A 15,163-nucleotide genomic window follows, 5' to 3' on the forward strand; every position below is an offset into this window, starting at 1 on the left:
AGGCAAATGTATGCTTTCAACTTTTCAAAGCTCAGAGTTCGCGATACAATATACCAGTCAAAAAATTACCAGATTCATGACTTGCTTAGTCTCTAAAATACACAAGTTTCAATTTCTGTCCATGGTTCAGCCTATTTACATTCGTCTGGGGGGATCTAGGAAAGTTACCGCAATATTGCGCCGTCTGTCGCCTAGAGGGCACGCCGGAAGTAAAGACTGTGTCATTATTTTATATTTGGTGTGTTATTGAAATGTTCTTTAACTGTTAGTTACATTTATATTTCAAAGAATTTGATGGTCATTTCCCATGCCTAAATTTAGTTAAAATATGTAACACAGTCCTTGAAGAGCGTTCTGTTATACAATGTTCCGACACAAAATTGTTCCATATCGGAAAAGCCTGAGTACTTGGAAAACAACCTTTAAATCTTTAAGAGAATTATGTTGTAAAATGTTCATAAACAGTGAAAAGTCTATAAAAAGAGTGTCTTAAATTCAGTTTTTAACTGCTTTCTTTTACTATATACGCTCATTTCAAGGCTTGGTTACCGGTTTAAAGGCCTGGTTACAACATAAAGCCATTTTAGTGTTACGCCATTCTCGTTCCCAGAGCCTTCCGTTTCTTTTGGTCACGTTGTCGGCGAAACGGAGGGCTCTGGTAACACTGACTACCGGATGTCGTAAAATCCACGACATCCGGTAGCGCATGTCCACTGCATAAATGTTCGTCTGCGCCTGCTCAGTAAAAGAAAGGGGAAGGCTGGGGCTGACTGAGATGAGAAGAAAGCGAATTTGAAAGAAGATACGACATTTGAGTTTGGCGTTCGAAAGAGCTGTACAGTAATCCTTGCTACAATTGTCGAGGACATCAAGAAACAAGGAATGGAACAGGAAGACGGCAGATAGAAAAGTTAGAATCCAGAGGAATTGGAGTTATAGTGTTTAAACATGGAGTCGAGGATATCATCAGCTGATAACATTCCGACGGTTGATGATACTGCGAAACTTATTTATGGCCATGCGGAGGTATTGTAGAAAATTCAGAGCTAAAAAAGCGGCTGAGCGATGAGGTATCATTCTATTGAGCAGCGGTAAGAAATATCACATTGAATTTCAAAGTCTTCATGTATTCATGAACTCCATTTAGTGTGTATATCTTGTATAAGCTAAGTTGATAGTGCAAATGTTTGCAATATTTTTAATACAATAAAAAGTACAACCGAGTTACACCTTACAAAAGATGTACTTGTCATTTGTTCATAAACAAAGGTCTGCTTCGTGAATACGTTATTCTAACAAACTCCCAGTGTTATTCGGTCTTTTTCCGGTAACATTTTCAAACTTGCCCGCTACATCTTCAATTGTTTTGATGACCGGAAGTATAACGAAAATTGCGTAGAAGCGTTTCATTTTTTTACCTAATTACGCATGCAGTTTTTATCAGCCAATCAAAAAAATCATATTTTTTACCGTTACCAGGGCCACTACGTCATGTCATTTAAAAAAATACGCGTGGCCCTGGGAAAGAGGATGGTGTTACGCAGAATGCGACCGGCGACCGATACAATTAAAATTAAACTATCGATATTAAACGGCGTAATCTTGTTTTCGATCTGTGTTATTATATTATCAGAATTTTTTTTTATTTAATTAAGTTGGAATTCATTCTACTCCCAGTGATAGAGTGATTAATCATGATATTATCAGAATATTTAATAAAGTTAGCATTCGTTTTTCTCCCAGTGATAGGGTGATAAATCATGATATTATCAGAATATTTAATTAAGTTAGAATTCGTTTGGAATTCGCTCTTTCCCCAGTGATAGAGTGGTAAATCATGATATTATCAGAATGTTTAATTCACTTACTATTTCTTCTTTTCCCTGTGATAGGCTGTTTTATCATGATATTATCAAAATATTTCATCAAGTAACTTTCCTTCTCCTTTTGATAGAGTGATAAATCGTGATATTATAAAAATATTTAATGAAGTTCCAATTTATTCTTTTCCTATAGTTAAACGTTTCTATGGTGATCATATATGTTTCATCCTTGTCCTAGTGGAAAGAATATTCTTGAAGTACCAATCCCTGTCAACCTCGGTAGTATGTGAGGGTCTGAATGACTCGCTTGAAACGTACACCTTTTTGGTTCCTTCGTTCTTGGAACTGTTTCATCAGTCGTGGGCCTTCCACTTTTGCACTTCGCTCTTCTGTTTGAGAACCACACCTAACCCGCAACAGACAGATATGTTAGAAGATTTAAAGTACAATTGTGTCAACAAGAGTTGTCATAATATTTTGTATGGACAGGAGGTAACGCTGTGATCGTTAACTCCGCTCTACCTAACAATGCAGGTAGATATTGCCGTAAAACTTTGATTAGAAACCCCGAGTTGTTTTTTGTTCAAAAGGCCTTTTTATGCTTTTTGTCGTGAGGGTTGGATGGTGTGGAATAATAGAGCGTCCTGAAAGTTTTAATACATAAAAAAGGCAAAGGCACTACGGAAGATTCCTCGTGACTAAAAAGGTTCAAATCGTATTTTAACGTGATACTCGTTCAAATCGTATTTCAAACTTTGCTCCTCTCACCATGCTCTCCGTTGGCCTGCTGTCCATGTAGCTAAGCTTTCTTCAGTTCGAGCTTTTTCCAAAACTTTACATTAAGCGCGGTTATTTTTAAAAGGGGCATAATGCAATCTACTTAAAAAATCTTTCGCTAAGAAACTAACTACACGTTACCCACTCTTTGAACACTGAACGAGGCCCAGGTGCAGAAAAGGCCCACAGATGATAAACTATAAAATACAACCAGATTGATTGCAAGGCAGGTACAACGGCATAGGGACAAGCATTTCTTAAATAAGAGATCCGGCAGCAGACAAGCCAAGCATTTTTACTCTTCGTTGTGTGGTCCCTGCATTCAAACTGTTTTTATAAAATTCAACATCGAGAAAGTCAGACTTTCTATTTTGGGGCAAAATCACAATACGGTTAGTCCAAAAAGCTGAAACAACCTTCATTTGCAACTGAGTTATGCACCTGAATTCTTGACTTAGTGACTCCAATTTCTCTTGCCAACTTTTCTCTTCCTGTCGAAGATGGGTATTGATTGATTTTAAATGCTGCTTCAAGTTCGCGTCGTTGGTGGCTTGTATACTTGATGTGTTCTCTTTTCTGAATGTGAAGCGAAAAGGGATCGCATGAGTCCTCAGCTTCCTTGATATTGTCTATGATGGCTAATAAGAGCAATGTTCATTATTAGGTCTAGTCACTTACCAAATAAATCGGTACAAACTCGCCAATTATATTTGATGGACAATGAAAGTCATAACATCAGCTGAAAAGACACGAAATCGATCATTTTATTATGCGAGGACAAAATAAGCCAAACATGGTGTGTGACATCAACAAAAACTACTGACAGTGATTGCGTTATCATAATATTCTTAGATGTTGGTTTAATTAGGGTATTGAAAGGGGGGAGGTGTACAAATCTTATTCCTGGCATAAATCCTGCCAAAATCCCAGTTACAAGCCCTAATGGTACTCGAAATCTCATTACCGGTGCCAGATCCACAACAAATTCCAGCGTAGAATAAAATAAACCAAGAATGTAAAGAATTACATTTATCTTTATTTTTAACTCCAACAAAAAGGCTGACAGAAATGGAGTTGAACACTTAAAATGCATGTCAAATAGTAACATCTAGCTAAGATGCCATTGCAGTATTGCGATTCTGGAGACTAGTTGTTTAAAGGCGAATGCCAAGCACTCTACAACTGGTCTGCCCTGGCGATGGGCACTCGTGAGCACTGCAAGGGGATGTGAACAAAACAATGATCCTCGGTCCATGGACTACCCCACTGGACTACCAAAATGAACTACCGTAAAAAGAAAATAATTCTCAAATCTAGAATTCTAAAAGTATATATCGAAATGAATGAATGAAATACTTTATTAAAGTGTCTGAAGTATTTAGCTTAAAAAAACTAATTGTGGACACTATTTACATTATTATATATCTAAGCTATTTAAAGTTAAAATATTTACACTTAAATTCTAAAAAGAAGAAAAACTGAAGAATCGTACTACATACATTAATAAATAAATAAATCAATAAATTACAATAGAATATAAAATTTTATCATAAAAGTAGGTGAAAGATAAAAATTGCAGTTAAGAGTTAAAATTAAAAATTTAAAAATGTATATCGGCTAGCTGCATATGTCACATTGACACTCAGTTTGTATAAGACGGGTGAGGTCTTTTTTTAAAATACTGTTTTTAAAACTCGTGACATTATGTTTTTCTCTATCACTGTGGTCTAGTTTGCTCCATAGATAAGGCCCGAAATATCGTAAAGAATGTTTTCCATAATGTACTGTGCGAAAACGTGGAATATTAAAATCAGCGTTCCTCAGATTATATCGTTTCGGGGCTGTATTAAATATTTCTGTTATATAAGTGGGCACAAGTCCGTGTTTTACTTTATACATTAGAATGGCAATGTTTTGTAGACGTCTTTGGTACAGACTTGGTAGACCTGCTCTTTTCAGTAGCTCACTGTAGGTCTCCGATTGGGATTTAAAGACTGCCCTGAGTGCGCGCTCTTGAACTCTCTCCATTTTCTTCTTATCGGATGATTTGCAAAAGTGCCATACAATATCACAATATGTAAGGTGAGGCAAAATACTAGATTTGTACAGCTGTAACTTTGCAGACCATGGAATTAGATTACGTAGTCTCATTAACACCCCAACCTTACAACTCGTTTTCTTGCAAATATCACTAATGTGTTCACTAAATGTCAGTTTGTTGTCGATGGTTACACCAAGAATTTTAAGATACTCCGATGATTTGACTTCATGACCATCGAATTCCATCTTCAGTGCATATTCAGGGGTTCTCTTGGAAGGTTGTGGATCAAGGGTAAGGATCTGGTATTTCTGAGGGTTGGCTTGCAGTAGGTTCTCCTTGTACCACTGTGACACTGCCTCTGTTTCTCTCCTAAGAGTTTGGGCGGCCTTCTGTATATCATTATCATTGGCGTATATCTGGTGATCATCAGCATACATAAATAGACTAGCAGACTGCCTATGTAGCGAGAGATCATTTTGGAACAGATTCCAGAGAAGAGGCCCGAAGGAGGAGCCTTGTGGACACCCCCTTTTTTGTTCTTTCCATGCGCTGTGCGCTTCTTGTAGTTTGACTCTGTTTCTTCTACGCTCAAGAAAGGATCGCAAAAGATTTAGTGCTCTTTCAGAGAAGCCGTATGCTTTAAGTTTCTGGATCATTAGTGCAGGGTGCAATGAGTCAAAAGCTTTGCTCATATCGGTGGATAGAACAGTCACGTACTCCTTATTATCAGCAGCCATTTTCCAGTCCTCAGTTAGCCTTATCAACGTAGTTTCACAGCTATGAGTCTTTCTGTAGGCAGACATTTTCTGATATAGATGTGGATTCATGGTTTCCATGATTTGCTTGGAAAGTAATGACTCAAATACTTTATCAACAGAGTTCAGTACTGTTATAGGTCGGTAATTTCCCGGATCGGTTTTATCTCCTTTCTTGAAAACAGGAGTCCATTCTCCCATTTTCCACGTGTTAGGCCAATTTCCCTTTCTAATAATGCTGTTGTAGAGACTTGTTAGGGATGGTGCTAAACCTTTGGCAGTTAACTTTAGAATCTTCGGGGAGATTCCATCCCACCCTGTAGCTTTGTTTGATTTAAGAATTTTTCAGTTCGTTTTCCACTTCACCGGAGCCAATTTCGTTAAAACCAAATTGAAGGCCTTGATAAGCTTGCCGAATGCTCTCGACACTCGGGTGTTTTTCAAAGTCTTTCTCAACTAAATGCATTACTTGTGCACCTCCAATGGCATTCGCAGCGGTTGAAAAGTAATCACCAAGCTCATCTGCCACTACTTTCTGGTTAGTTACAATTCGATCGTTAATTCTGATGGCAATTTTTGTCTCCTCTTTGGTTTTATCACTTAGAAATGGTTTGAAGGTTTTGTAGAAATCCCTCGGTTTCTTCCTCAGTTCTTCCGATTTCTGGGCCCAGTAGGCTTTAATAGCACGTCTCCTTTCTTTAGTTGCCAAATTTCGCCATTTCCTTTTCAACTCCCAGTTTTCTAGAGATCGGTTTTGGGCGAACATTTGTGCATATTTCCTTTTGTTCCTAATTGCCATTTTCCATTCTTCGGTCATATATGGTACATCTTTCTGCCTAACCCTTATCTTCTTTTTCGGCATATGCTTATCCAGTACACTTTCAAAAATAGTTTTCCATGCGTCGTATTGGTCCTCGATGGCGTCAAATGTTTCTCCAACAATCCAGGGAGCGCTAGCCAAGTCCTCATTAAGCTGATCCACATCCACGTTTTTCAGGCTTCTGAATGTGATGGTCTTTCGCCTATGCTGTAATACAGATTGCTTTAAAATACCATAAATAAGATGGTGGTCACTTATCTCTGGGTTGAAAGAACCACTAGTCCTGAAAAGGTTGGGTTTGTTGGTTAGAATAACGTCCAGCAGTGTCTCTGATGTCAGCGTAATCCTCGTAGGCTTGGTAATTAGGCTTGGTAATTAGGCACTGCATTCCATGTACTTCTTCTAGGTCAGCAAGTATTCTCCCTTCTCTGCTTTTTGGTTTTAGTCTATCGAGGTTCAGGTCACCTGTGAGGATAAATATCTGTTTCTTGAGGGAAGCCCACATGCAAACGTCATTCAGTTCCTCCTCTACTCGTTCTAAATAGTGTGGATCTGGCTGGTGATCCGACTGCGTTGGGGGTCGGTATATCCCAAGGAAAATGACTTCGTTTTTACCAAGTCTAGCTTCTATTGCAAGAGTCTCGATTGTTTTGTATTTCTTCGTTACTTTTAGCTCTTTCGAGGGTAAAGTAGAATCAAAATAGGCTATTATCCCACCGCCTCCTTTCTTTCTGTCTTTTCGATACATGTTGTAGCCCGTTAAGGTGAACTGGCTGTTCGAGTAGGACTTGTCGATCTTTGTCTCTGAGAGAAAAATAATTTGCGACTTCATTTTATCATTCAGGAGTTTCAGTTCTTCAAATTTATTTTGCAAGCTGTTTATGTTCAGATGGAACATTAGTATCTGACTGGACTGTTCCTCCCTTTCTTGCAAGAGCAGATCAAATTCCTGTTGGCCGCAATTGTTAATTGCCACATTCTCCTGGGAGTGGATAAGTGTGTTATTCGCCTCATTTGCATCTGGTTGTAGAAGAAGTTGATTTGCATAGTTTCCTTCGGTAGTTATTATTTCTTCATCCTCAAGGAAAAATGAGTCTCCCAATCTCGGTAGAGAACATAGCGGACAAGTCCAGTCGATTGCTGGTCGTTCAAGAAAATATTTAAAAGTCGATGCAGACATGTTGAGACACTTTGCATGAATCCATAAGCCACATTCAGAGCATAACATCGCATTCTGATTATTTCGAACGCTCTTCTCGCATTCCTTACAGGGAAACTTTAGCTTTGTCGGGCCTGGATTAAGGTGAATATCTCCAGAACATTCCAATCGTTGGATGTTAAACCAACTCCGCTCATCAGTTGAGTGACGCACTCGACAATGAAGAAATCGTCTTCCGCGGCAACGTGGTCTTTGTCTTTGTGTACTTTCGACTTGAGATCCAAATTTCGTCTGATAGCTGGTTACATTGGTCGTTTCTCGGTGCTTCCAGGTTTCCAGTACGTTTCTTGAGAAGTAGATTTCGTTCCCAATAAAAAACGCGATACACAAAACCAACAAAGCCGTCAAATAACGGGAGCTTGTCGCAACATGACCGACCGCCATTATGTAAATTGATGATACCATTGATGATACACCATTACCATTATTGAGAGCTAACTGTAGCAATTCTGCGAAAGTGAACTGTCTGGCACCCAAACTACATTGCTCAATGAGACATATTTGATTTCCATAATGACGGTGCAAAGACTTTGAACAAATTAAATTCTACGCATTCAGTAACAACAGCTGCATAAAAAAACGGACAAACTCACACGCTGTGGCGTGCTGATGGTCAGGCAAACCCTGATATAGTGAAGTTGATTTAATTGTCCAAAAGAGAAAAGAACTGCATTGTTTATTTTAACAGTTTCCTTAACATTAGACTTGTAACTGGATAGTTCAATAAGGGGGTTTCCCATTCCTGGTTTGAGATAATTTTTGCTCAATCTTAGACACATTGCAACAAATCTCGTTTAACAATGAAAAATAAAGGACAACGCAACGGCTTAATCCAAAACCGGAACCAGGAAATCCTGGTTCCGGTTTGATTGTGCGCGTACGCCGGAGATTGTGGTGAAACGAACAAGTTTTCAACAGTCAATCAGATTCGGCCGTCTTTTAAGCGGGCTTTAAGATTTGCCCAGAGGTCCCGATCCCTGGCGCAGACCAGAAGGATCGCGGCCTCTAGAGACGAGATTGTTCAAGATGCTATTCAAAATCAGAATATGCAAATCCATGCGTTTTAAAGCTTAGGAGAGTCTTTGGTATATCATCTTTTTAAGATTCCCCAACATTTCATCAGCCGTGAAAATTTAATTAGTTTATCGAAGAATCGTCCATACGAACAACATCCTTACGCAGGTAGCTCGAATAAAGTAGTATTTTATTCTAATCTAATGTAGAAACTACTCTAATAATAAATCTGATAAAAAGAAGATTCTTCTAAGAGATAATTATCAATTCTGAGAAGAGAAGTTGAGCAAAGAAAACTTGAAACTGATCTCAAAATAAGACTAAATATTTTTGTTAAAGAAATTATTTGGTAATCATCAGTGGATAAAGAATTGGCGTCTGACTCATGATACGCACGTTAGTGACATGATATGTAAGAAAACCATGACTATCCCCACTATAACTTCCATTTTAGCATTTATTACGACATTGAAGTCCAATGTAACACATTTTTCCCAGGATTCATCCTGAAGCAACCTATTGTGGCATACTGTAACAACTTGCAATTTGTTTAAGGGACGGACCATTATTTTCTTGGGAGGGAGGGGGGGGGGGGGGTATAAAAAATTTTCCTCTGCAAACTTTCTTTTTAGTTTATGCACCTCTGCAAACATTTTTTTTTTTTGAAATTCCTGTTATACATATTCTGTTTTCTAACAATTTACTTTGTCTTTTTAGGCCCTGCAAACACTTTGTTTCAATTTTTTTCATGGACCCCTTCCTAAACATTAATGGTCTGTCCCTAAGAACTTACTTAAAGTGATTTACTGACCTGTCGGTTTATGTTCATCTATTCTCCCATTGCTATCTAAAGAAGAAGGAGCCACCGACGACGGAATCGACGAGGAAGATTGCCCGTTACATGGTAGGTTTAAGATGCTTGCGATCATATAGGAATTACTGCTACGTTCTTGGATTATTCTTGACGCTGATTCCAATTTATCGTTATTTCTCAACAATCGACTGATGGAACTAACAGAGGGAGGACTTTCTTTACTGCACAGGCTTTCTTGAACAAGACGATCTCGTATCTCCCAGGAAAACAGTCTTGGTTGTTCTTTCCCGTACTCCAAGATTCTCTGTTCTATGCAAGGTGTGATCACTCGGGGTCTGCCTACTCCTTCTCCACCAGGTTGGATTGAGCCAGTTTTGCGATACTTGGACAACAGCTTACTAATGCAGCCATGAGTAATTCGTAAACGACGGCTTATGTCACAAGGACGAACTCCTTGAAGAGCCAGAGCGACGATTTTGTGCCGAATCTCTTTTGAAAGTGGTTTGCCGTTGATATAAGCACCTCCAAGTTTATTCAAACCACCTGGTCCTACGGCAAAAGGAAATCACGATTTTGCATTAATTTTGTTGTTTGTATTAAGTTGTTTGTCTACCTACATGTGAGGTAAGCATCAGTTATCGAGCCGAAGCAATAAAAACAATCTATACAATTTTTATATAGTTAGGCTGTTTGAACTGCTAAAGGTACACCAAACATGGACTTTGTTTAACAGAAAATAGTCTTAAACAAAAAACAATTTTAAACTTTGGCATGTTGAAGAGAGAATCAAAACTGATCCGCTCACGCCAGTTTTGAAATTGTCTCGTAGAACTGTGTACCGATCTGATATGTTCTTATTTACTACGATGACTTGAGTCGAGAAAACTTTCAAAAAAATGTGCTCTCTGGAAACTGTAACTAAAATGCGCCAGTTGTACTTCTATGATACTGTATCGCAATTACTTGAACTGAAAGTTGTTTGCATCCATGTCAAGACAAAGCGACTCAGTGAGAACTCGAACCGCTGAGAACTACATATGTTAAGCTGAATATTTTGTGGGTAACAAAGGCAGAATGAAACTCGAAGTTTAACCTGAAGTAGTAGGGAATATTGGTTCTTGAGAATGAGCATCAATTGCTTAAACTGTAAGTTATAAGAATGCTGTAGCATCTACTTCAATCAGTGTTGTAAAGATTTTAATCATTCTAACCGGCTGCTTTACGGCCTGTACACCGATCAATTTTGCAGAACGGAACATGAATTATAAACCATTTTAATAATGGGGAACTGTGGCTAACCGTAGCACGAGTTTCCACTAGGGTTTAAATGTACTTTTTTTGCAAATACCTTTGTTCTCCGAGAATGATCTGATTCGGCAAACCCAACTGTGTATTACGCTTTGTTGTCGCTACCTTTCACTGATACCTTTAACTTAACATTGCAGTGAAAGCGTCCCCCAGTAATTTTTAAAAGTAATGGAAGCTGTTGTTACCTGCATATTCCATCCTTGAGCAATATTTAAGTAACGCTCTCCTCCTTTACAGCCGGTACATGAACGGAGGTTGTCTAGAGTGTGAATAAAAAAAAAAACAAATATTCTGTGACTCGTGATTCTATTGTACCTCATTCGGAAATAGCTCGCTACCGTCAGCACACCTCTTACAACCGATTTCACTGTAGTGTGTAGACCCAGGTTTGTCAAAACATCACTCGACCGTCGATCATTCGCCCAAGGCGATCACGAAAAGGGCTGATAAATAAATTTAGTGCCTGCAAAAACTTGGTCAAACAGAACTGTTTTGTATGACAAAGGCTTTTAAAAAATTTTGGGAGCATAAACTTTAATTATAAGCCTTCTGCGTTTGTCAAGCGGATAAAACTGAACGGTTTAATTTCACACGAAGCCGAGACAGCCAGTCAACAGTCGTGCGCTGAACATAACACTGCACCTTTTGTTTTCATGGTATTTAAGTCCGATGATTAATCAAAGCCATTTCTGACAACTTTTAGGGTGGCCAAAAAAACAAAGTAAAAGCTCTTGGTGTTTGGCTTTCAGTTGACGCGAAAGAAACCGCGACGAAGAACTACAATGAAAAATTAGAAAAGGTAAGGACTGTCGTAAGCTGAAGGAAATATCGCAGACTCACACTAATGGGCAAAAAAACAGTCCTGAAGACGCACACAAAAACAACCTTATTATGTCAGAATCAGTTCAGTGTACCAATTTGTCAGAATTTGTTCTTCATGTTCCAATCTATGTCAATACGGGCAAAAAGTGCTCTTTCTCATATGCCGACATAGTCCAGCCAGTCGTTGTCAGTTTTGACCAAATTCATAGAAGCTAGTGTTTTGAGGATTTTTTGCCATTTCTGACGCTTACGAAGCCATCTGAAGAAATAATGTTGCGTTTCACCACAGTGTTTATGAACTTTGAAGCGCCGATATCGATTGCAGTTCCTTTATCTCATGAAAGTCGCTTGTTGAACGCTTTCCAAAGAAGTCCACTTTATCCTGTATGTGTTACTGAAACGACTAACGATGGTTTCGTTAGTTTTTAGGCTTTTTTCGCTTCACTTCGTTCTAATTGTTGGAGATTTACTAACCAAAAGCTGTTGATAATTCCACAAAAGTTGATAATCATGCACTGAAGAACTGTTTAATAAAACAAAAGACAATGAAACAGTGTAATTCTGGACGGTAACTATTTCGATCAAATTTTTCCGAAAAAGAATTATCAAAACATGCAAAGAAAAGGGGTGTCTGGAAAACCCGATAATAGTCGCGATTATTATTCAACACATGCGCGCGCTGCCCATATATGGTCAAAATGTTAACGTTATCTGTCATCCGTACATAACAGATATCCTGCGATATACGTAGGTTGCGAAGATTCGTCCGAAATCTTGTAAAGCGCTGCATAATTACAAATTTCCTTTCTGCAAAATGTGTTTCGTTGACAATTTGTTGAATAATAATTAACAATTATTCTTTGAAATCGAGGTGAATAGTGGTAGAATATTCACCGAGCCGCGGATATTCTGCCGCTCTTCACCGAGATTTCAAAGAATAATTGTTTTAGTATATACACACGAAGTGATCTCAACAACAAGCGATCTCAAAGTTTTCAGAAGGAAACCATTTAAAGTCGATTTAATTGACCTCTCAATTCATGCGTGGAAAACGTACATACAAGCGGCACTAACCGACATGCGCGAAACAGTTTACAGAATCTTCAAACATGGCAAATCTAGTTAATCTTCGATAAAATCCTCGTCACAATCTAGCAAAATGGTCCTTTAACACCACTCAAACCTGCAATCTGAATCAAAAACCTACTTGCAAAACATTTTGACCGTTGAATCAAAGCTTTTGAAGTTCACTTGAATTGAAAATTGAAAGAGCAGTTGGGGAAGGATCCACCTGAAAGTTTGGATTATACTGAATGTGTGCAGAACTGTGGTGAAAACTGGATGTTTTCTTGCACAAAGACGATTTCCTGAATATTTGTGGAGGATCTTGGTTCAATAACACTTGATGTTGCTGCCGATAAATCTGCGGTATTCATTTCTGCCGATGCCGGGCGAAGAGCGCGACTTGACGGTAAGCAATTGTTTATCGTTTTAGTACTCGAGTTGTGTGGACATTGTGCTGCAAATTGCGAAATATGTAGTCGCCTTTTACTTTGAAAACCATCAGGTCAAATTTCTTAGCCTTTTTTTGTCTTTTCTGGTTCAGCATCTTCTTGTATTCTTAGTATTTGCGATTCAGAAACGCCGGCGAAACGCAGGTTTACGCCGGCCATTTTGTTTCAGTTTCGATCAAGCATTATTCACTCCCTACGGAGTGAATAATGCTCATTAACCCGAGATAGCGAACCAATCAGATTGCTTGAAACACCAAGATCACTGAGTGTGTATATACTAATGACGAATAGTCGTTGAATAGTCGCGAATAGTTAACAATTATTCTATGAGCCCGCGTTGGATACGAGGTGGTAAATAGCCAACGAGGCGTGATGCGCCGAGTTGGCTATAACGACTCGTATCCAACAAACGCGAATGGAATAATTTTTTTATTAATTCTTCTTAAAGTTTAAATCGACTGGACATTTCATTTTGATGTAAACGAAGTGATAATAGGAGGCGGGAAAATTTGTGGCGTCGTGTTCACTTTTTGAGTTGAATGAAACACACAAGCCGAGGAAACTTTTTACATCTTCTATTTTTAATATTCACTTTTTAACCATTTTTATCATATTTGTTATTTATTTTATGCAGGGCCCCACTGAAAACCACCTTTTTGTGACGTGGGCTCCCTGCTAAAATATCTTTATTATTATTATTAAGCGGGCGAGAGAGTTTTCTTCCCAAGATTTTCCTCGAACAATCTCCTTAATGTCGTGTATAAATCCTGGAAATTGTGACAACAGTTAAGATTTACGGGAAGATCCGAAGCAAAAGCTTTTCTGGAAACTACACGTCTTATGCAAGTCGAACGAAGCAAGTGTTTACATTGTAATTGTTTTCGGCTCCGCGGCCGTCATCAAGACTGCTATATTATTTGAAGCGAAAATGAGCTCAACCTGGAACAGGTTTATTGAAGTATAAAAAGAAAAAAACCAAGATTGAAAGGTAACAAACTTTACAGAAGTGCTGAGCCTAATTTTATGACGTACAGTGAATGAAACTATGTCAGTTTGCCGTTCTTTCGTAAATTATTTGCTGCTTTTCTACTTTTAATATTCACTCGCTCTTGTTGTGCGTTTACAAGTATTATTAATTAAAATTTTCGCATCAATCCTTTTGTTTTGCGTAGTTAATTTTACTATGGCATTTCTGTGGTTTTTGTAGGCACCGCTGATTATTTCTTGTTCATAAAGCTCGCCAAATTTGCTGTTTTCAACCATTTTTTCTGATGGAACTGTCGCCTCCCGCAGGAAAATTTTACGCTGAGCGGCACTTGCCGCACTCATTTCCCATATAAGGTCAAACATAGGTATATGAGCTGATAATCGGGATTCAGTGAACCAATCAGAAAGCTAGAAATGCAATATCCGAGGTTGAGAATTTAATAATGACGAATAGTCGTAAATAGTCGAAGTGAATAAGCCTCGTCACGCAACGCTTTCTTGCATTAATTTTATTCCCTTTTCTTTTTTGGACTCTGCCTGGAGCTGTCGATCACCGGCAAGAAAACAGAGAACACAATAATAAGCTAATGAATACGCTTTTTCAACGGTATAAAACATAAGAAATTCCGTTTATCATTTATACCTTCTCTCCTACCAAGCATCCATTTTAGCGGGAAAATCCCACGTTGTTGCGAAGTACTGGGAACTACATGTCTCTTATTCGTCACTATTCGCGACTATTCGCACTATCCGGCGCACTATTTGCTATTCGCGACTATTCGCTATTCTCTATTCGGGTTTTCCAGACACCCAAAGAAAAGAGATCAAAAGAGACGTATCTTGGGATACTTGCCGAAAGCAGTTCAGTAGCTTACAACTACGAGAAATCGACGTTGTGTTCAAGTAGTTAGTCTGGATCCTGTACATCGCTGCAAAACCAAACCAGCGTCTTGATTATATTAGTTCGACCTTCTCCACGTGCAAATGCTTTAAGCCATTAAAGTTAACATTTTTAAAAACGAAGTTTTGTGTCCACGTTTACTGCTCGAGAAGAACACAAGATTAGTCTTTTGTGTAATATCTGACTCGGATTTTTTAATTTCGAGTTCCATTAAGAGTTATTATGTTCCCAGTGTCAAATCCATTTCATTTGCAAATATTCATTCCACCAGTCCGATACAGAACGAAGCGCTATCCTGTCTGACTGGAGCGCACAAGGCAAGATCCAAAGCTTCGCAGACACAACAACTCACCGTCCAAGAAGATAGA

The 15,163-nt window shown here is 38.5% G+C and overlaps 1 protein-coding gene across 1 annotated transcript in view; it reads right to left on the reverse strand.

Annotated features, from left to right (window-relative positions):
* Positions 1 to 1,679: 1,679 nt before the first annotated feature.
* Positions 1,680 to 15,163, reverse strand: part of LOC144657482 (segmentation protein paired-like) — a 56,941-nt gene continuing 43,457 nt past the window's right edge. The window contains exons 2-5 of the mRNA XM_078517829.1: positions 10,757 to 10,825; positions 9,261 to 9,812; positions 3,042 to 3,238; positions 1,680 to 2,229 (exon numbers count right to left, since the gene is read on the reverse strand). Coding sequence (XP_078373955.1) covers positions 2,047 to 2,229; positions 3,042 to 3,238; positions 9,261 to 9,812; positions 10,757 to 10,769 — 945 coding nt within the window. The 5' untranslated portion in view covers positions 10,770 to 10,825 and the 3' untranslated portion in view covers positions 1,680 to 2,046. The remainder of the gene's footprint in view (positions 2,230 to 3,041; positions 3,239 to 9,260; positions 9,813 to 10,756; positions 10,826 to 15,163) is intronic.

The sequence above is a fragment of the Oculina patagonica genome, chromosome 1 (genome assembly GCF_052425735.1).
Source record: "Oculina patagonica isolate OP01 chromosome 1, crgOcupat, whole genome shotgun sequence".
Classification (NCBI taxonomy): domain Eukaryota; kingdom Metazoa; phylum Cnidaria; class Anthozoa; order Scleractinia; family Oculinidae; genus Oculina; species Oculina patagonica.